The following is a 22679-nucleotide window of genomic DNA, read 5'->3' as shown; positions in this document are numbered from 1 at the left end:
CCTGTCCCGTTCCCGTCCCTGTCCCGTTCCCGTCCCGTCCCTGTCCCATCCCTGTCCCTGTCCCATTCCCGTCCCGTCCCTGTCCCTGTCCCATCCCTGTCCCTGTCCCATCCCTGTCCCTGTCCCGTTCCCATCCCGTCCCTCACCTGCGGGCGGGCGGCGCCGGGAGGGCGCGGGGGCGGCGCGGCGGGCGGTGCCGGGAAGGGCGGCCGGGCCGGGCGGGGAGGCGCCGGAAGAGCCCATTTCCTCCGCGGGACGGGACAAAGCGGCGGGGCCGGAGCGCAGCCAGGGCGGCGGCCGCCATCCCCAGCCCAGCCTCTGACCCGGTAAAGTTGCGGGTCTCGCACTTGGAAACTTTTGCGCGGTGGGCCGGGCCGGGCCCGGCTGCGGCAGCGCCCGGGAGGGACGCGGGGAGCGGGGGACGGGAGCGGAGCGGCTGGGGCGGCCGCCGGGCCCGGCTGGGGAGGCCGCGCTGCGCCGGGGCCCGCGTGGGAGCGGGGCGGGACCCGCGGCGTTCGGGGCCGCCGAGCGCGTTTCGCCGGGGGAGAAGCGCGGCCGGGCCGGCTCCCGGCGAAGTTTCGGTGCGGCGGGGCGGTGTCCAGGCCCCTCCCCGCGCGGCCGGGGCCGCCCCGGCGCCGCTCCCCGGCTGCGAGCAGGGCCGGGCACTGCCGGGAGCCCCCGGGAGCGCTCCGTGCCTTTCGGAGCCCCAGTTTGTTCGGGCGAGCCCTCCCTGCCGCCCCGGCCGCGCTGCTGATCCCATACGCGAGCAGCCGGGAACGCCCCGCGCCTCCGCCTGGCTCCGCCACGTTTTCCGACTCCCACCTCTAATCCGCTCCTGTGCTGGAAGGCGAGAGCCTCTCCTTCGCTGACAGAAAGTTTCGCGCTACTTTTTCCTAGACGAAAAGTGGGGAGAGAGTATCAGCTCCTGGGTTATGTGTGACCCCTGTGTCTGCCGCCTGTGGCCGTGGGGTCCCTGGGCAGCGTGGGTCACCCGGCTTTTATTCACTGCTCATACCAGTTCAAAATGCCTAAAATCTTTCGGGCCGAAAGTTTGCAGGAAAGTGTGTGTTCCAGTTATGTCTAGTGAAGAGCTGGATGTGATCAAGGCACGGTTCCTTGCCTGTCTGCCCTTGGCCTGCCAGCCCTGCCCAGGAGGTGCCTTCTGGCGAGGGTCATCGATCACTCCCTCACCCAGCCGGGCTGTGAGCCTCATGACCGTGTCCTCATCCCAGCTTTCGGAGTTATGACTCCAGGCGTGTCTGGGCTATCTGTATTGAACTAGTCTGGGAGCCCTTTGCTGCCCTTCCCCCTTTGTTTGTCTTTGTCTATTGTTTTTTTGGGATGGGAGTTGTGCAGAAGGTGTTTTCTGGGTGCTTCAGTTACTTGTGCTTGAGTTACTGGTTTCCTGTGTTTTTCCTGCACTGGGACCGGGGAGTTGGGAGAAGGCTGCACTCCTCAGTCCTGCTGGCTACACCAGGCTCTCAGGGCTTTTGAACCAGCTAAAGGCTCTGCGGTTGTTTATTTCAGTTCCTGGGTTGGTTTGTAGTTCAGGATTGTGTTGATGAAGGTGAAAGCCCAGCTCATTTTACGCTAGGTGCAGTCTTTGCTCTGTCTTGGGGCACCAAGGCCACATTAAGTGTTTTGTTGTACTTATTTCACCCGTTCTGAATTGAAATATTTTGTTTAAAAGGACATGCTTTGATGTTGACTCACTGTGTTTCATTTACAAAGAAACAGTTTCTAAAACATCACGGAAATGTTTTGACTTTTCTCAGCAGAAACAGACAAAGGTTTAGTAGGCTTTGTTTTTAGAAAGGCTTTGCCCTAACCTTTTCCATAACAAACAATGTGCCTTCAGTCTTTAGGGTTTTTTCCAGCCAGCTCTAATAATAGGCCTCTGCCTCAGAGATTAAAAGTTTACACAAGGTGGCTGGGGGGAGAGCAGTGGGCAGAGATTAGAAATCCCGTGCTCAAATCGATGCTTTAAAATACGAATGTAAATACTTTCCTCACAATGAATTTTCAAGCTTTGAAACATCAGCATTTCTGTGCTGACATGTGTAAGGACAGACATTAATGTGCGGCTTCTTCATAGGGCTTCTGTTGGTCTGATAAAGTTAACTGGCAGATGTAATAGAAAAGTAATTTGTGTTTTTTCAGAAGCATGAATATCTTCCTTCTGCAGCTGTAAGATTGAGAAACTGATCTTGCAAAGGAATCCACATTAGTAGAAATGTTTATGAGCTGGAAATACACTTTAGTGGGACATCAGCCCTGCCTTTAATTTACATCTGCTGTTACTATTTGATTTCTAAATGACCTTTCTTATGCAGAGAATTAGTTAAGATCACAAAAATACTCAGTGGCCAAACCAGCCTGCTCATCATAGTGGGCAGTGGGTCTGGTCTGGAGCAAGGGCCCACGTGGCCATGGTGTTTCTGTTCAAGGACTTGCTGGGTTCTCTTTTACTGGCGTCTCTCAGCTTTGCTGGACGCTAAAGGAAACATGATGAATAAAAGAGGACTGAGTGTCATTTTGTAAGGACAGTGCCTTATGAGGCAGTCACTCAACATAATGATGAATCACAGACTGGTTTGGGTTGAAAGGGACCTTAAAGCTCATCTGGTTCCACTCCCCTTGCCATGGGCAGGGACACCTTCCTGCCCAAACCCTGCACCGAGCCCTGTCCAGCCTGGCCTTGAATGCTTCCAGGGATGGGGCTTCCTGCTGCTGTGCCTTAACTGGACATCACTCCAAATCTGGTGCTGCAGAAGTTCGTTGAATATGACCTTGAGGAATGGGATCTGTTACTGCTCTGGGAATTCACCCGAACTGTTTCACAGCTAATCTGGAATAGCTCCATTCAGTGAGTTTATAGCTTGTGCATTGGTTAAACAGCGTTGCAGCTTTAGAGAAAGTGCAGATGTTTGATAATTACTACTTTTAACTCCATACTATTTTAATCCAGCAAATGAGATTTAAAATAGAGCTACCACAAAATTGTATGCTAGCACCCTCACTGGATGAGCTCCTCTGGAAAGACAAGTGCTGAGAGTGGCCTGCTGTGTCATGAAGCAGAACTGGGTGCAGATGGATTTACTGAGGTGAAGGAGTCACAGGAGGAATGTGGTCACTGCAACTGGAAGTGGGATTGTTCTCCTCGAATGACTGAGACTCCTTATCTGCTAGTCAGGGTGAGAATGGGTGTAACTGTGATTTCTGGTGTGCAGGAGGTTAGTCCAGACTCTTCTATTGGCAAATCTGATACTTAAATATGATTCATAATTCCTTGTGACTGATGGATTTAAAGAGCCAGCTATCTTTTCTCTCAATATGATTACATATTTTTGCTTGTTAATCCCAGATGTACTACAGAAAACATCTGTTAGTCCTTTGCTATGTGTTTATAGATGTCTCTGGTGGAATTAGAGGAGTAACCTTTTTTCCCCATGCTTTGTGAAGTGATAGAAATTATTCAATACACAGATCTAAACTAACACAGTTTGCAAAGTGAAATTCTCCCCCAGTCTGACATTCCCTTCTGTTGTAATTTCTCTAATTTACAAGACAGCTACTTATTAATCAGTTAGACTCCCAAGAGCCTCTTCTGAAAGGCTTTAAATTCAGAGATCTATGCCTGTATCCTGGGTTTATGCAAAGCAGTGTGGGCAGCAGGTTGAGGGCAGGGATTCTTCACCTCTACTCAGGTGAGACCCCACCTGCAGAGCTGGCTCCAGCACAGGAAGGACCTGGAGCTGCTGGAGCCAGTCCAGAGGAAACACCAGGATGATCAAAGGATGAAGCAGCTCTGCTGGGAGGAAAGGTTGGGAGAGCTGGGATTGTTCAGCCTGGAGAAGAGAAGGCTCTGTGGAGACCTTAGAGCCCTTTCCAGTGCCTAAAGGGGCTCCAGGAGAGCTGGAGGGGGACTTGGGACAAGGGCCTGGAATGCCAGGACAAGGGGGAACGGCTTCACACTGACAGAGGGCAGAGTTAGATGGAATAGTGGGAAAAATTCTTGGCTGTGAGGGTGGGCAGGCCCTGGCACATGGTGCCCAGAGCAGCTGTGGCTGCCCCTGGATCCCTGGCAGTGTCCAAGGCCAGGCTGGACGTGGTTTGGGGCAGCCTGGGATAGTGGAAGGTGTCCCTGCCCATGGCAGGGGGTGGAATGAGATGATATTAAAGGTCCCTCCCAACCCAAACCGTTCTCTGATAAACTCAGGGATGGAAAAAGCAAACACGAGGCCAGCTGTAGCTAAAGGAATAACCATTACTAAGGCAGAGAGTGGAGCAGTGCCTGTGAAACCAAGCTGGATGCCAGTTGGTTCTCTGGCAGCTCTGCTTCAGTGCGTGGAATGGCACAAAGGCAGAGGAGTGCTGATGTGTGTCACAGCCCCAGAGTGAGTGGAACGCCTGACAGTGAGGGGCTTGGGAGCAAAGCAGACGGGGAGCTGGCACCAGTGTGGCAGGTAGGGATGCATTGAGCATCATATGAGATGCTCAGCTTGTGGTGTGCTGTTTTTCCCAAAGAACACCCAGTTTCTCAGCAATCAGTGCCCTATTATGGAATAGATCTGCACGTGACTGTATATGCTTCAGAAGAATTTCTGTGTGGAACTGATGTTAGGGAGCAAATGAGTTGTTGTGGAGCAAATGAGGTGTTGGTGCAAGTTAAGGTGGAAGAGGCACCATTGGTGCACTGTGTTCTGGAGTAGCCTTCAATAGCTGGTTCAAGAAAGAGGCTGAAACTGATGAGCTTAATAGGTGGGTAGGTGCTGAAGGATCAGGAGAAGAAAAAAATTATTATTTTTTTTTTTTTACCTGGAGGTTAACTAAAGGAACTGAGGAGAGGGTGTAGGCCCCACAGTTCTGTCATTGCTGTTGTTCAGCAGAAGGTCAAGAGGGCATTTAGGTAAAAACTAAGTTTGTGGCCTTTCATTTAAGTCAGTAAGAGTCAATGCTGTCAGGAACATGTGGCCTTGATGGCTTGTGTGGTTTTCCATGCTCCCCCTTCCACTGCTGTTCCCACTCCCCCAAGGGCTCATTCACTTTATTCTGGGCATTTGCAGAGGTGATATCTATGCAGATCTAAGGCTCTAACAGGGAGATTCTTTTTCTGTATCCTTCCCTGGTTGATACAACCTGAGCACAGAAGATCCACTTAAATAAATGGTCTGCACAAGGGCTGCGCTAGCAATGCAGCTTTACAGAGCCACAAAGGTCAGTTGAATTTTTCATGTAAACAGGGCTGAGCTGTGTGCCTATAAAATGGTGTTTAACCTGCGTAACACTGAGCAGGTCACTATTCATCTTAACAAAGTGCTCTTGAGATCTCCAGCTGAAGCTGTAGGTGGGTAAATGTTGTTTTTAATTGACTGGAATATTGAATTCAGAGCCAGCGTTGTTGAACAGCAGAGGACAGAGCTCTGGTATGCTCAAGCAAGGAGGTGAAAGTGGGTGTGAGTGCAACTAATCAAGATGTACAAGCTGCCAGTTTTTGCCCTCTTTCTTGCAGGTATGTCCTTGTAATGTATACTTGTAAAACTAATCTCTTTTAGCATGGCTTAAAGACCTAGAGAGTCTCGCTGCTCGGTGCTGAAGAGTTGCTCCTGGTCTTGGATAATTCATGATGGGCTGTGGACATGTGTGCAGGTGACACATCCTGTAATAACTTCACTTACTAACCATACAGTTCATTCCAACCAGTACCTGATGTCCAGATGTTTTGGAGCCTAAGCATCCTGAAACTTCAATTATTTATTCATTTAAAAGGTGAGAAGTTGAACAATGAACTGTAAGTGGCACACAGAGGGCTTGCTGTGTTCTGATTGCCGTAGCTGAGAGGTCTGTCCTGTCGTGACCCTCATCATGAGGTTTTGGTTGCACTGGTCCCATCAGCTTTTTATTAGTCTAGTCCTTGTCTGAGGCTCTAAGTTACAAGCCCTTCAGCTGGTCTTGTCTGAGCTGACTGTTACCAACTACTGAAGGAGGGAATAAAGCAGGAGCTCTGCTTGTTGCACTGTTGAGCAGTATCCTCTGGCTCCTTTGATGCCTTTGTGGAGCGACGGATGCTCTAGGATGGTGTTTGGTGTCTCCTTCTGGTTTTCTGGTTGTAATTATCGACCCCTGCCACTTTTCTTTTTACTGATCCCTAAAATCACTTATCATCATTTACCTTCCTGTCCTCATATCCTCCCCCACCTTTTTCCTGGGTGGTGGCAGCATGTAAAGCCATCCCTAAAAGGGAAAGCAACAGGCAGGCAGTAAAACAAGCAATAAAACCACGAGAGAAGAGCAAACAAGTAGCATTGCTTCCCTGGGGTTCTCTGCCAAGGTCCAGCAGTGTAGGAGCTTCCTGAGGCAGGAGTTGGAGTCTGGACTATTCTGCACATGTGCCCAGTGCTGGCAGGAGCCCCCGTGGCTGCTGGCTCTGGCAGTCCTGGCTGCAGGTGCAGAGCAGCTCTCCCGTCATAGCATTCAGCTGATGACTTCATGGCTTTTAAATTTAGAAGCCTTGTGAGTCAAACAACTTCATACAAGCTACAAGTAAAATGAAAGATATGGAGTATTTTTTGAGTGAAAAGCAGGAATCTGGTTTGGCTCTATGAGAGGCTCTGGAGTGGTTTGAATTTTGGTACAAAGTATGGCTTTGTAGTTCCTGCCACTTCCACTCTTTGGAAGATGTGTTTAACTAGAAACCACCGCCCTTGCAGCTGGAAACTCATTTCCTAAGTAACATTAAACAGGGCAGCCTGGAAGAGGAGATGTGGGGAAGGCTTTTTGGACAATGGGCATAGCCTGTGTTTGTTACTTCATGACACTTCCATTGCTGGTGGGGTCCTCAATCACAACCTCCTTACTTTGTATGGGTACAGAGAGGAGTGCAGTATGGTTGTGAGAGTGGGTTTTTTCCGTTTTCTCCTAGCTGGGGGTTAGGGAGAAAAAATAATTATGTAAAATCCAATAAGAGTAGCACAAAAAAAAAAAAAAAAAAAAAAAAGAGCTAGAGGGCTGATTTGTAGCAAAACAGAATAATGCAGAATAGTTCTGCAGGGTTCAAAGCTTATAACCTCAAGGAAAAAAAGTTAATTTCTGGTCTTTATGCATCAGTACTTCAGCGTCAGGTGCTCTAAGCTGGTTTACTTAGTTTACAGAATTGGTTAAGACAATTTGAATATGGTTATTTGATTAAGAGAATATTATTGTGGACCTAGGGAAAAGTCAATGGCTGTCAGTGAAAGATGCAGTGTTCAGCAGAACCAGAGGCAAAGTGCTGGTGCAAAGCCAATGGAACAGGATTTTTTAGCTCATCTGGTTTTTGTTCTGTTGGTTTGTGATGTTTCCTGTTTCTGGGGGTGAAAAGAAGGGGTGGAGAGAGAAAAATGTATCTTTAATCAGATGTAGGTTGGTTTCTACTTAGTAAATGGCCGTGTTACTACATTAAAATCTTTTTCTTTTCCGGCAAGACCATCCAAGCAGTGACTCCTGTTTCTCAAACCTGGTTCCTTCATGTTGCTTTTACGGAATGTGAATGTGGGTGGGACAGTGACCTTTTTTTTTAACGGAAGTTGCTTTAATTGGTCACCTATGTGTAAAGGCAGTGACTCGAAAGGATTCCTGCCCAGGCAGATAGATCATGGTTAGCTCTGACTCTCATGCACTGTGGTGCACCCTTAGCGAGTTTGTACTTGATAGAAGGGGGGGGGTTATGGCCGTGCAGGAGCTCTGGGAAGCATCCAAAAATTCATCACACCACTGTGTTTTTATTATTGCTTGCTTTGCTCTTCTGGAGAAGCTGCAAAGTTCTCATCTGTCAGTGCCCTGTGTTCCCAGTGTCTGCAGCCTGGAGGAGATGGGCTGGCAGAGCATCCTGCCTTTAGTGCAGGCACTAAAACATGCTTAACTCCTCCAAACCAGGCTTGTACATCCCATTCATGCTCGCTCCTTCTTCTGGGGTTTGTTTTTGTGAATTCCCCCCTTCCCCCTTCCAAACTCACGGTGTGTGTTGGTGGAGCTGCAAGTTGAGAGTTGTCTGAGGGCGTGTGGTGATGGTGCAATTCTTCCTGTGAGAGTAACTCATTGTTTAGAGCTGGGAGGTGTTGCTGAAGTTGCCCTGAGCATGGAGTGAAAATCTCGGCCTCATCACCTGTGGGGTTTGTTACTTTTTTCTTTAAAAAATAACTGCTTTGTAATTTTTAGCTAAGAGTGACAGAGTGTTCCTGAATCAAAGTGGAGGACTGCGAAAGGACTTCTGAAGGAGTTTTTGTAGGAAGCTTAGAAAACATTTTCCTTTGAAGAGTCTTCACACTTGTGTTCTCCTTTGCTTCAGTGGGTGCTTCTAGTAGTTTTTGCAAAAAGAGAAAACTGTGGAAAACTTTTTCCATTCTTAAAACACAGAAGTTTTTGTTATGTAGTCTTTAGTTACTGCTGCGCTGAGCATGCAACTGAGACAGATTATGGTATTTAGTCTCTGATAATACAAGGCTGTCCATTTGCTCCATGTTTAAGTAGATTTTCATCAACCCCCTAATTACAGGGAGTCTCATTTTTTTTTTTCTAAACACATGTGTCAGCTCCAACAGCTCCAGTATTTGTGCACTTCTGACAGTTTTAAATTGTTAATGAAGGTCTAGGTTTTGAAGATGTGGTCAGCTAAAAGCACTGAAGAGTATTGCATAACAGCATATCAATTTAGGAATGAAAATGCAGTTTGAGTGGGGTCAGATTCTGGTTATTTCTGACTCTTTAGCATAAACAGCACTTTTTATTACAGGTTGAGTGCTGAGGAAGATCAGAACAAAAATCCCCAGGTTTCCTTTTCCCTTTATTGCCAGCCATCAGTGAGTTTTTGCAAGCTAAGCAAGAATCAATTTTGCAGCCGTGGCAAATTCTTCTGCCAGTTGATAAAGTGGACTAATTTATAACAACCTTTTTCTTATTTAACACAGAGTTGTGGCAAAAATTAACTTGTTAAAAGGTTGCCCCTTCTTGCATTGCTTGTTAACTTAAGGTTGGTAATTGGAACCTGTGCTGGCATAGTTTGGGGTTTGAAGAGCCATGCTCTGAGGCCACAGCCTAGTTATTATATCTGCTCTGACTGTGTGTCCCTAGGGTCTGAAATGTGTGCTGTGGTTCAGAGAGTGCCAGAAAGCTGTTCTTTAATTCTTTCTCAATGATTTTAGGGAAGCTTCACAGAGTTTTCTGCCTCAAGAGTGGAAAGAGACGCTGAGGTTGGAAGGGCTCTTGGTAGTTGAATTCAGATGGTCCAGCAGATGCACAAGACCTGCGTGGGCTCTGACATCCTGTCTCCAGGCTGAGCCCCCTTGCTGTGTTTGAGTGTGAACCTACAGTTTGAGCCTACAGCTTCAATGTGAGAGATGTGGCTGAGTAAGGGCTGCATTTGGGAGGTTGAAGTTGCCATCACTGCAGGGATAAGCTCATGAGAGATGTTGCTGTTTGTGTAACATGCAGGTGTGGTGTCCTTCTGCATGGCCAGAGCCTCGCAGTGCTGACCCACAGAACAGCTCAATGCAGCAGTTATTAATCTAGTGGTCACTTGTTCTGATTTGGGAAGTTATTGTTCATGGTGGTAGTGCAGGTCTTCAGCATAAAATGCACAAACATCCCCGTGAAGGCAGAGGGGTTTTTATTCATAACAGGAATAGCTTGCTGGTCATGACACATCATCTGGTTTTTTCCAAATACAAAGTTTTCCAGCCAGAATATAAAAATTAATCTTGGTTATATAGAATATTCTCTTTTTTAGAAAAAGCACATGTGTCTTCTAAAGCACTCTTGATACCCTGTCAGTTTTCTTTATGGAGATGGGATCATGCATGAATTTTGGAAACTGAAAACTGCAGAAATAAATTGGAGGTTTGTTGGGACATACCAGGCTATCCATCTGAACAATTCAGTGAGTATAAGCCTGAGTTTGGCTCCTGTATTCTTTCAGGGTGTCATCCATGAACTGGGGCCTTAGTGTGACAAAAATAAGTCACTAATTGCTTGTGCTGCCTGTGATTTGTCTTCCATGCACCTCCTTTCTAGCTCCTTTGAGGTAAACAATTCTGTCAAAAAGGAAACGATCAGAGCTGAACACTTACATAACTGGAGGCAAGAAGCTGCTGTTGGCACCAGCATCTCCCAAGAAAACATCATATTTGCCATTGTGAAATCTCTGCTGAGGTCCCAGGACCAGCACAGTGAAGCTGCTTGTGCAGAGCGTGCCTTCATCCCCTCAGCGACAGCTGGACCTGAGTGGAGGAGTGAAAGCCTGTAGTGACAGAGCACGTTCCTGATTCTGACTGAAAATGAGTTGCTCAAATTCTCAGCACTGTGACAATTTGGAAGCTGCTAGGAGATAGCACAGACTGCTTGGGGGAGAGCGAGGCATCTTAATCTGGTGATGTGCCCTGTGCCCACTCCCATGTGATGCTGCGTGGGCTGGGCAGGGCTCTGCTGCCCCAGGGGAAAGGTGAGGGGCTCCCTGGGGCTGCTGGCTCTGCTGGGAGACAACACCTACACTGGAGAGAAAACAGAGTCAGGAATTTCATGGATTTTTGTAGGGACACTGGATTGAGTTTCATCTCTCAACTCAGTAGCAAGGTCTAAACGAGTGGAGAAGTAGAGAAGCATTTGTTTGTTACTGGCCGTGTACGGCTGTCTGATGAGTGTTTCAGGTGCCTCTGTGGGTCTTCTCCACAAAAGCAGCAGAGAAAAACTTACGAAAGCAGATTAAAAGACCTGGAACTGGAATGGCACTCGTGAGAAACAGGCTTATCTGAACCTGAATGTTGTCTTTTTTCTTGGGTAATTACTGCAGTTTGTGGGAGAAAAACCCAAAACAAGAGGTGTAACAAAGTTGAATATACTTAAGTGGAAGGAAATTCCATCAAGGAAAACATGGTCATTGATTTCTACAGAAGTTTGTTTTATTCAGTGAAATTATTTCTCATCTATTTTTCCATTATTTGTATAGATACTGCACTTGAAAGTTTAGTAAAATTGTATTCAGTGGAAACCAAGAGTTTGGGATGAGGTGGGGATGGTCTTACCTTGACACCAAGCTGGACGTGGCCAATGTATCTACTCACACCTCAGATCTTGGGGGCACTCCAAGTTTAATAACGCAGACACAGGCAGTGCATTCCACCTTTGCCACCCAGACCTGGGTCTCGTAAGACAGGTTCAACTCAAACTCATCCTGTACATACAAATATGAGTTTGCCACAACATGACATCTGACTTTGTATTAATATTTCCGACTGTGAAATGCTAACAGTAAGGATTTCTAATGAAGTAGTACCTGTGTGGCATTTATGGTGGGGGACAGAGTTTGGTATCTGAGCAGGTAGAATGTAAGGTTGAAGGCTGTGTTAGAGGAGGATGACTCTCTGTTTTTAGTTCTGTATGCTTGATGTGAAATAAAAGCAGCTTAAATAAAGCCTGCTTAAATCCTCCTTGAAAAGCATCACATATACCAAACATCCTTGACTTGCAGCTATTTGGCTGCCGAGTGCTGCTTTATTTGTGGAACAGGGCAGACAAATTAATTTGGAGACTGTGAAGTGAAAGAATGAAACTTTTTATTTTATGGATACTCCTAGTTATATGAAAACCAGTTTTGAATTGTCAGTGGGCCATATGAAGCCCCAGCATGTGAGCTGAGTTGTTGAAGTGGGCCTTAAACTTTTTGAAACCAAAACTGTTCAGAGGATTTGCATTAATGGTGTGTTAGATACCCAGTTCCTGAAGATCTTTTCTCTCTTGTCTGCTACCTTCAGCAGGGGTCAAGGATCCCTGCTGGTTGTCAGGTGGGTTGGGTATTTGGGTAACAAGCCAAGCAAAAGGATTCCCTTGGGAACAGGGGATCTGATTAATTTTCTGTCTGAAAGATGAAGCTGGGTCATTGTGTTGTGAATCCCACCATGTTCCATCCCCAGGACCTGGGTGATAGAGTAAGGGCTGTTCTCATTATGTGGTACAGAATATCTAAAGGCAGTCTGGAAGCATGGTGGGAGGAGACCAGATTATCATTCAAAATGAGTGAGACTACTTAAAGACATATGAGAGAAAGAAGCTGCAAAAAACTGCGGTGGAGTACCTTTAACTGCTCCTGGGCACATCAGCCCCACAGAATGGGGAACAGCTGAGGAGTAGCAGGAAGGCTGTTCAAATGGAGAATGTCCTCTCAGGTATTAAATGTTCTTGTCCTGTGTTCGGTGTCAGGTATTTTGGATAGCACAATGCTGGAATTCAGCATGTGGTCTATTGTGCCTGGCCAGGTCAGCTCCTCTCTGTGCCAGTCAGACTGTTCCTTGACTGCTGGCTTCCCTGAGAAAAACCAAGAAATCAGTAAGTGCAGCTAAAAGCTTTTAGAAAGCAGCCTGGCAGGAGAGTTAAGTGTGAAGACTGACAGCAGATGTCATGGTAAAGACTTTTCAGGTAGCACAAGGTGGTGGGACTGAAGCACAGGAGATGGGCAGTTGTTTTTTGCTGTGTTACCCCAAGAGATTTACTCTTGCCCAGAGATGGGGTGGCTGCAGGATGGTTGGTACAGGGCAGGTGGAATGGACTCGCTCAGTAGTGTCTGAGCTACAGCCAGCAGTGCCTTCAGGGCTGTGTGGGAGTGCAGCCTGGAAAAACAGGACCACAAGCACTTAGGCCTTTTCACGATTCATTGGGGTGCAGAGCTCGCTGTTAAAATTGTGCTCCTTCATGGGCTTTTGGAAAAGCCTCGGGTGCCTTCAGGGCACTTCTGCAAAGCAGCTGCAGAGCTGCATTCCTCTGCTTGCCAATATCTAAAAATTATTTGCATGCCTGTATTATGGAAGTAGGTATCTGAAATTATTCCTAAAACCTTGAATTACCAGTTTTTGAAAACACTTAGACTTCAGTTGTGGCTTTTGGAGGGAGCACTGTGTGCACATCACCCTCGGTGTGTTCCTGGCAGGCCAGCTCCTGTACCAGGGTGTGTAAGTGCAGCCCCAGCAGCTCAGACATCCCTCTGCTCATCTTTCTCTCCGAGCAGGACTGGCACCTGCCCTGGGGGACACTTCAGAAGCAGAGCTCATCTCCATGCTGCTCCCTCCCTGTGCAGTCTCAACTCTTCCATCAGGACAGTAACCTGGGAAGGGAAGTTTGAGTTACCAGCTTACTCCGAGACTGAGCTCCCTGCAGTGGCTCACCCCATCAGGCCTGTGCCAGCGTGGGTCTGTTTGGGGCAGGGAGAGGGTAGTAGGGTAGCAACAGTGGTTGTTTGAAGCAGAATGGAGACCTGTCCTTAATTTTTAGCTGTGGATGAGATCTTTCATGTTTGTAGAAAGGAATAGAGAGTTCTCCAGGGATGGCTCTGCTTGCAGATCGTTGGCTGGAACACAGCTCTGAAAGTGGCTTCTTTAAACTCTGTGCTTCCCCTGCCCTCATGTCCTTGCAGTGCACTAAACCCCAGTAAGATGTTGCATTACTATTGAACCCTCTATTGGTTCAATAATAACCCAAAGGGCTTGCAGTTAACGTGCTGGCTGGTGAGTGTGGTTGAAGATTGGGGCTTCACATGTGTGCGCATCAGATGTGTGGGGAGGACATTCCTGCTCTCTGCTGAAGCTCTACTTGATGCTCAGTTTTCAGTGGCTCCTTGTTCAACACAGCTTTGCCCTGTGTTCCCACTGCAGTGGCTTTGCCAAGGGTGCCAGCTGATGGTGCCATCTCCCCTTGCCATAGCAGTGTCTGTGGTGGCACGGTGAGCCAGATGGGGATCTCAGCCCACCTTGCAAAAATGGATTTCTTTCCCTTCAGCCAAATCAGTCCTTCCCCATCTGGTTAATCGCTCAGGCGTGGGGAAGGCTGTGCCAGTACGGAGGGGGTGTGATGTGCAAACGGGAATGAGTTCCTGGAGGGGTGTGGGAGGATGAACATTGGTCTTTAAGCAGCTTTTCTGCTGCTTATGAAACCACAGGCTGGGCAACCACAACTCCTTGTGCAGTGGTGTTGTTCTATATATTCCCGCACTTGAGATTCAGTGCCGCTCACTCTTCTGCCGTGAGGTCTGTGCTGCTTTGTCCTTGAAATTCGTGGTGAGGCTGGGGCATGGAGAACCTGTTTCTATGTCACTTGGGCTGTCCCAGCTGTCAAACCAGTGCTGCACTGCTCTGCAGGTGGGTTCCCCTTCCAGAGGATGTCCTCTTTCCCTGCAGATGTTGGAGTGACTGCAGTGGGGGTTGTGGTGTGCTCTCCAGGAGCCAAGGATGAAGCACTCTGCTATAATATCCCATGATGTGGTTTGCTACCTGTTACCGTATTTGAATTCAATGAGGGAGAGCTTGAGCAGTCACAGGGAAAAGACAAGTTCCAGAGAACTGGAGGGTCCTCGTGGTGGGTTCACAGCCATGCCAGAACATGACCCTGGCTGCTGTCCTTTTATCCCCTAAAGCCATCTCACCCATGTGTTGGTAACCTATAGCCTGTTCCTGTATTCTCCACAAGTATCAACTGAATAAACGTATTTATTGCAATGTACAAATGATATCCAAGCCATTGCTGCCAAACAGGCTATTTGATATCAAGCGCTGCTTTTTAGATAAATTTCAATAGCGCTGCTGCTAAGTGGTTTTATAGACCATTACTTTAGGCCAGTTCATGAACTATCATACTAATGTATTTTCAGATGAATTGCCTTTATTATGCTACTAATACAATTAATGTGTCTTCTCGTGGTTACCTCGTCCTGCACGTTGTTTCTGCAAGAGGTGTGACAGCATTAACTACACAGAAAAAGCCTTTCTTTAGAAACCTGCTGGGCTTTCCTTGCCCTGGCTATGTTTCTCAGAAACCACAAAGGTTTTCAGTGTATTTTTCTTGGCTTCTTACATAGGAAGCATTCATGCTGAGCTACTGGGGAGGGAATAAACCACTGAAATTCCTTGTGGAGGGTGGGAAGCTATCTGGGAGTGAAGGGTGCCCTGTGCCAGCATCTGGGTTGTGGCACAAGCCAGTGGGTGAGTGAAATTAAAAGGGGATGATTGAGAGAGAAGGTTAATCAGTGAGTTCACAGTGCTTAGTGGTCACTGTCAGAGGTAGGGGAGGACAGGAGGTGACCACCTTCCACCTGCCTGTGGCTCCTTGGGGGCTCTGGAACTGTGGCCTGGCTTGTGCTCTGGGAGCTGGGAGCCTTCACCTGCACCCACAAGTGTTTTCAGCCAAAGCCAGCAGAAAGGTTCCATGTATGCCAGCATTGATCAGGCTCTTTCTAGTCTCTCTTTTTTTAAGCTTTCAGCTTTTAAAGTTTTTTTTCTCCCAGCAGTGTGGGCACTTGGAGCGTGGGTGTAGTGGAGAGCTGAATGCAGTTGGGTGAATATTCCACCTTGCACCTTGTGAAGTTGTGCTTCAGTGTGTCAGCTTTGGCCAGCAGTGCTGGAGTGAGTTCTTAATCTCTCCTATGGTGCCCGTGGTGTGAGAGCCTGTGGGACGGCTGGGGACCAGCCCTGAGCCAGGTGATGCTGAGCTCCTCCAGTGCCCCAGAGCTTTTATTCTCTGAAACAAGCAGCCCCTCCTGAGCACAATTAGCTGTTGGGGTCGGGAGAGAGCAGTTGGTTGTTGGTACGTGTTGTAAACGTTGTTGGTTACCAAAATTAGTGCCTTGCCTCCTGCTTCTTAAAAATAACGGGATGTTGTGCTTGTCTGGCAGCTTGGGGACATCTGGTGCTGTCAGAGCAACGTGACTGCTGAGATGCTGCACAGGCAATGCCCTGTCCAGAGAAAGATTAAAAATGTCAGCTAATAAGCTTTAAAATGACCTCAACAGTAGGTGTTTAGGAAGATGGGTGGAAGGAGATTTAGGAAATCTATTTCTCTTCCTGACTTTTTAAAAAATAAAAAGTTACAAATGTAGGTTTAGTCTAATCTTGAATTTTGAGGTCAGCTCAAAGCAGGAAGAGCTAAAATGTATTATGTCTGAAGTGATATGAGTTGGTTTTATGGTTCTGTAATACTTCAAATCCAGTTTTTACTGAGATTACTGTTCAGTTTATTCTTTCATTGTGCTGTGCAGCACCATGGTGTTAATCCAGTGATTTGTTGTAGTTCCTTATTTTTAGTTCTGATTTTTTGGACTCCTGGTCTCAACAGCAGAGCTATTTTAGTAGTTTCACTCAACTTTTCCCATAAGTATGTTTGCTGTTCCGTTGGGATGTTGATATAAAACTGTAACGGGAAGAAACGGCTCAGTGACAGCTTTGAACAGATCTCTTCATGCAAATCTGCTTTTCCCTACTATGCAAATGTTAAGGAGAAGTGTAATAGATATGTAAGCTGTTAAGTATGAACCAGCTGGATTTTCTGGCTTTGTAAGACTTAGATTCACTACTTTACCTTTGTACTCCCCAAAGGTGAACTGGGTGAAGGGGGAGGGTGCATGGGTTGGGTTAAATCTGGCTCCTGGTTTGGCAGAGCCTTTGGGGTAGTGACTTGTGGTGGAGCTGAGAATATGGGCAGCTTTCTGGGGCTGCTGAAGTCAAGGTGTTCCCTTCTGCTCCCCCACGCCTTGGGCTGTGTCTGAGGGCTGGTCTGGGAGCACAGGAGAGCTGGCCCTGGAAGGGAGCCCTGGAAGAAGGGGGCTCTCAGCTTCATGGGTGAAGTGTCCCCACTACCTGTGGTCCTTTGTTGCTCGGGGATCACCAGTGAGTAGCCCAGGCACTGCTGATCTTGTCATTGCTCTGATAAAACAGTGTGGCTTTGCAGTAGTTTTTTGTGTGGATTTATTTGCTTTTGGTTTTATTTTCTAACCAAAATGTACAGGTAATATCTGTATATTGTCAAATACCTGTATATTTGTCAAACTCACTATTTGAATCAAAACAGATGTTTCTGGAGATGCTGTAACCTTCACTTACACTAAATGGATGTTTTGTATTTAACAGTCTATTTTAATTTATTAAGATGCATTAACAATAAAAAGTTGTATTCATGTATCTCTTTTGTTCTCACAGAAATGACTGCTGTCACTGCAGCCAACGTGAACTTCAAATGGGACCCCAAAAGCCTGGAGATAAGAACACTGGCAGTCGAAAGGCTGCTCGAGCCTCTTGTTACACAGGTAGGAAGAAGATGGGGCAAAATCAACAGTCATAAAGAGGATTGCCTGTTTTGGTGTTTTATTTTAATTAAGTCACAAAGCTTAAATTCTAGGTGTAAAACACTCCAAACTAACGATAAAGTCTACAAGCAGTTTCTTTGTTCTGTTTCATTGGAACAGTCACTGGCCATGAGTCAAGGGAGACTTTGCTGCTTCAGCACCTGATAAGACACAGCAGTTACTAACATGCACTTCTGATTGAAATAATGTTCCATGCCTACACTTTGTGCTGGATTTGTGAATAAAAGCTTCTTTCTGTGGGGTGTATGTGCCCCAGTGAAAAGCACTGAAGAGCTCAGGAAGGCTGGAGTAAGTCTTGTAAAAGGGAGCTATGTGTTTTGGGTGTTTTGAAAATTCTTGGAAGAGACTTTCTATGAGGTCTGGAAGAGAAGGTACACTGGAGACAGTTCACTCTTTGCCTGTAGCATTGTTTTCCTGGAATATGAAATGTCTAAAATGATAGAATGAGCTGGACACCATTCCTGCTAAGTGCAGATGGGAATTGCCAAGTTCTGTTTCTGGTATTTTTCCCTTTAGTCACCAAGCTGCTGTCTGTACCTGCCACTTGTTCCCTCTGGATCCTCAGGTGGGCAGTTGGATGATAAGGCTTTTTAGCCAAAGTTACTGATGGAGTCTTTGCTTAGGAGAAATTGCCCTAATTTGGCAAACTTAACTGAGCACACTTGTTCACAGGACCTTTTTCACCAAGTGGAGTGTCTGAACTTACTCCTCAAGGAATGAGCACAACAGGCTGTACTGGCAACCCCCAGTTTTCTGAATGATGTGGCTGACAAAATACAGAGGGGGAACTGGAGCAAATTGCCTTGTTGCAACTTGTTCTTTATTTGTAGAACACGATGAACTGAGACTACCCAGCACAAATGCTCCCCATTAACCAGCCACGATATTCCCAGCTGATGGCTTTCCCTCTCTACATCAGCCAACTGGGAAGATAGATTCAGCTCTGAGGACCTTTATGTCAGCAGCCCTCGGGCTTTCCAAAGTAGTAATTTTTTTAGTGTTGTAATTTAATGTCCCTCTGAAGTAGCTTTGTGTGCATTTTCTTACGCTTTCCAAAAAGGAGAGGAAAGAGTAAGGCAAATGGAGAAGTGTGTGTGTGGATTTTGTGACATGTCTGTGTTGGATAGAAGGGGATGGATCCTGATCTTGAGCTCAGGCAGTACCTGGGGGTTTCCTGGTCTCTGGTGATGAGCCTGTTCCCAGCAGGGTTTCAGTCTAAGACACAGAGCTTAGAAATATTGTGGATTACAGGAGGATTGTGAGAGTTCAGTTGGGGTTTTTTTTAGGGAAAAATGAGCTCTACCAAATCCTTTGCTGTGCATTCAGCCTGTTGGCTATAGCACTGTTTTGGACTGAAAAGATACTGTGTCTCTACATTTCTACTGGCACAGACTTCAACCTTGTCTGGGGTCTCTTATGGCTGGAGAGTTATCCCAAACTAATTATCCCCACCTTGGTTTCTTTCATGCGGTGCCAAAGAGCTCTGGCCTGTTACTGACACTGCAGTTTATCAAAAATACAAATAGATCTCCATTCTTAAAATCAACTTTTGAGGTCTGCTGCTTCTAAGAGAAGTCTTTGAGTTGTTTAGCTGCATTTATTTGCTCACCTAAAGAATCAAGAAGCATGGTAGTGTTTAAATGTGAAAAACACTCATGAGGTTAACTTGAGCTGGCAACAGTGCAGGTATAAGCAATACACAGTCTAGAAAAAAAAGTGGCCTTACTATCAAATGGATAAACATTAAATTTGTTTGATGTTGGGTTTTTTCCCTTCCATCTATGCCTTTAGGTAACAACACTGGTTAACACCAGCAACAAGGGCCCCTCCAATAAAAAGCGAGGCCGTTCTAAAAAGGCCCATGTCTTGGCTGCTTCAGTGGAACAAGCAACAGAGAATTTCCTGGAGAAAGGAGACAAAATTGCAAAGGAGAGCCAGTTCCTGAAGGAGGAGCTGGTGGCAGCTGTGGAAGATGTTCGCAAGCAAGGTAAGGGTGTGGAGCTGGTGGCTTCTCAAGCTGTGGCTCTTCAGAGCAAGCAGAGGCTCTTCAGAGCAAGCAGAACCGTTCCCATTTCCCTTTGCTGCTCTTTCTAATGACTCTGCACCTCTCACCTTGGGGATTCTCAGCTTGCCTGGCTGCCATCCCGGAGCAGTAATATAACTGGATGGGTCTGGAAATTGGATGTTCCAAGTAGAGATTAAGAAGAGAAGCAGAAGGGCTGGTTCTTTAAAGAGCATTTAAAAACTCAGTTTAGGCTCAAAAGTAAACGTGCTCCCCACAGCCATAAGTTTTATGGGACTGCATCTCAAATATGTCAATAACTTCTTCAATATTTGGCTGTATACAGACCAGCACTGTAGGAGGAAGAGCCAAGTGTTGACTCGACAGAGATGTGTTTCTTGAATATGCAAGATGTAAACAGCACCAAACAGAATGTGAAGACCTTGATTAAATATTCCAGGCTTCCTTCCTCACGTCTAATGTTGATTTTTATAATTTTATTTTTTACTTTCTTGGAGCAGACCTTCAAGAAAAGCCTGTGGAGCTGACTTACTCTAAAATATGCACTAGTAAATACTGTTGCTCATAAATCATTTATCATTCTTCCAGTCATGAGTCTTTTCTATGCTTCAGTGAAACCCAGTCAACTGGTATTAATGGTGACGGCTGCTGCTGCAAGAAAGGGAAAACTCATTAGCATTAATTACTTGTTTGTAGCTGAAGTTGCAGAGTGGTGAAATATTAGTTGAAAATGGTTCTAAGTTCTGGATGAGCCTGGTTGACAGACCAAAGAAAGATGAAGGTAAGAAGGCTGCAATATAAGGGGCTAATTGAATTGGCTTAATTTAACAACAACAACAAACAGCAAGAGAGACCCCTTTGACTCTGAGCTTTAATTGCTGGTGCTTGCTGCTCAGTGGAGAGTCAGAACTCATCTGTGGGTGCCTCCAAATGGCTCAGTGATGCTGGTGAGAGAGGCAGCTCTGCTCAGCCCTTGGGACTGAGAAGTTCCCTGAGCTGGATTTGTAGCTGAATATTGCAGTGAGAAGCTGGTGGGAAGGAGAGACTGATAAAAAAATCTTCCAGATGACCCTTTCCCATGTTTCTTGGCTCCTTCTTGGTTCTGAGACTACACATAGGCTTGATGCCAAAACCTCCCTGCTCTGTTGCCTTTGACAGAGGAGGTGAAGCTCGTAACTGAGAGTTGCTGGAGTGAAATAACTTCCCACCTTAATGTTGCTTCACTTCTTTCTCCCTTTTTGCTGTTTGCCGCCTGTGTGAATTGTGGCCTAAAAGGGGGGGCTGGGCCTGTTTCCTGAGGCTGGGTGGGTGGTCAGACTGCAGTGAATCTCCTGGACACCAGTGGGGCCCACCATCCTTTGTGGGGATGCAGTTGCTGCACAACCAGGGATCAAAGCTGTGCCCCATCACAGGGCCAGTGTTTGGCCAGGTTTAGCGGAGCAGCTTTTGGTGAGGAAATTAAAAATCAAACCAGCCTTTGAGGAAATGAGAAGCAAGCAGTGAAGGATGAGCTAGAACAGAGGGAAGGGTTATTGCTGCCAGTGCCCAGGAGGATTGCAATTCTCAGCAGTGCTAATAGCAGCAGGGAGATACATTGGGAGGTTGTATGTGGTTATATACACTGTGTGCACCTCAGAAGCTCCCAGTATTGTGGTTAGACCAGTTGCATTAATGAACTGGAGAAACAAGGACAGTGTGATGCAAAGCCTGAGCATGTGCTCAGCAAATCTTCCTGGTGGTGGTGCCTTTACCTGCCTTTTGCAACTGGGGCAGGAGTGGAGAGGAGAATCTGGGTGTCGTGGTCAGCAGCAGGGTGATCACGAGCTGGCAGCATCTGGGTCTGACAGCAGCAGTGGGATTACAGATATAGAGCACAATTAATCTTCAGCAGAGGACAGGAAAATAGCATTAATAACGCCTCTGTTTAGAGTAGGGAGCGGTTTAGTTACCATAATAAAAAAAGATGAATGAATGTAGATGGGGATTACGAAGATGATTAGGACAATAGATAACTTGTCTCATCAGAGAAAATTAAAAACTTTTTTTTTCAGCCTAGCGAGAAGATTGAGAGAGTACATGATTTTAGTGAGCACGCTTGTTCATAAAATCTCATTTGCTGGGGGTAAAAACAAAGAAGTGAAAAGAGCTATTTCAAATGAATAATAGCATGGCTACCTCCTAAATCAATGTAAGAGGATCTTCAAAGTCTTCTTGTTTTTTACAATGGCAGAATAAATTACAACTCGCTTTAAATATTAAGCAAGTTAATGAAATATCCTACAGTAAGATTCCTGGCCCTTTAAAGCTTGGACTTTTGATTTCTTATAAAGTAATGGAAATTTTTGAGCTAAAGAGTGGAGATAAGGAATCAAAGTGTTTTTCAGAACAGATCCTGCTGTGGTTATGGAAAAGACTTGGTATTGGGAAAGCATTTGATGTGAACACTTTCAATTTCAGCATTGTCATAGTGTTTGTTAGAGGCATTTCTGCCATCAGAGGTTTGCTGGGTAACAGAAGGGGCAATACTGGTGCTGCCCAGCCTGACTTCCCCACTGTAAGCTCCCTGTGGGGTCTCATTGTGTGTTGGAGTGCTCAGCTCTTCTGGTGCTGTTGGGAAGTGGTGTGGAACTTGAACCAGTCCCTTACCCAGGTGCTTGGCACTGAGACAGCTTCCAAACTGGGCTGAAGAAGGAAATTTCTTTTGGAACAGACTGGCAAGGCCATTCCTGATTCCCTGGAATGCTGATGGCCACAGCTCACTGTCTCTGTAGCTGCATGTGAGCATGGGGATCCAGGGAATGAGCTGTGCTCTTGCTGCTGTGTGTCTTCTATGGCAACTTTACATAACAGACCAAAAATTAAAACTTCAAAAGCCTAAGCCTGTGTATTGGGTTTGAGGTAGGAGAAGGGATGAATGCTTTGATGTCTCAGGTTGCCAATGCAGGGGAATGAGCCGACTGATTCAGCTCAGTGTCCTTCTGCTTCATGTTTCTAAGTGAAGGGTTCTTCAAAACTGAACAGTGAGATGAGTTATGAAAGGGAAAAACAGTTTTTTCAACTGTACATCACAGAAGATATCTGGTGTAAGGATTTCCAAGGAGCAGTAGGAAGCCAGTTGTGGAACATCTTGAAGTTAAATACTGAATTCTTCTTGGAAAATTCAGCTTTAAAGTTCTGTTGGGACCAGTTAGCTAAATTTCTTTGAAAGGTGCAATGAGTTCAGTTGGTTTCCTGCATCAATGCTTTAGGAATGTGCCACTTTGGAAAGCCATAACCTGAGGGAGCTCTGAGGTGGCTCTTGGCAAACTGTAGGAGTGTTGTAGACAGTATATGGATTTAATTGAAGACAAGATTACGGAATTACCAGAATTGTTGCCATAAGTACCAATTTCTGTGTTGATACGGCAAAAGGTCATGTGGGGCCTCATCCTTTATAGCAGAAAGCCAGGACAGCCTGCTGTGACACTGCTGGTGGGCATTGAAGGTGGCATTATTGGGGATGGC

At 46.3% G+C, this 22679-nt stretch overlaps 1 protein-coding gene across 1 annotated transcript in view; it reads left to right on the top strand.

The window, feature by feature from the left end:
* The first annotated feature begins 218 nt into the window (after window positions 1–218).
* CTNNA1 (catenin alpha 1) overlaps window positions 219–22679 on the top strand; it is a 120861-nt gene continuing 98400 nt past the window's right edge. The window contains exons 1-3 of the mRNA XM_048320109.1: window positions 219–326; window positions 16986–17092; window positions 18944–19139. Coding sequence (XP_048176066.1) covers window positions 16988–17092; window positions 18944–19139 — 301 coding nt within the window. The 5' untranslated portion in view covers window positions 219–326; window positions 16986–16987. The remainder of the gene's footprint in view (window positions 327–16985; window positions 17093–18943; window positions 19140–22679) is intronic.

This window comes from Corvus hawaiiensis, chromosome 15, assembly GCF_020740725.1.
Source record: "Corvus hawaiiensis isolate bCorHaw1 chromosome 15, bCorHaw1.pri.cur, whole genome shotgun sequence".
In the NCBI taxonomy this organism is placed as follows: domain Eukaryota; kingdom Metazoa; phylum Chordata; class Aves; order Passeriformes; family Corvidae; genus Corvus; species Corvus hawaiiensis.
This window is presented reverse-complemented; position numbering and strand designations above follow the sequence as displayed.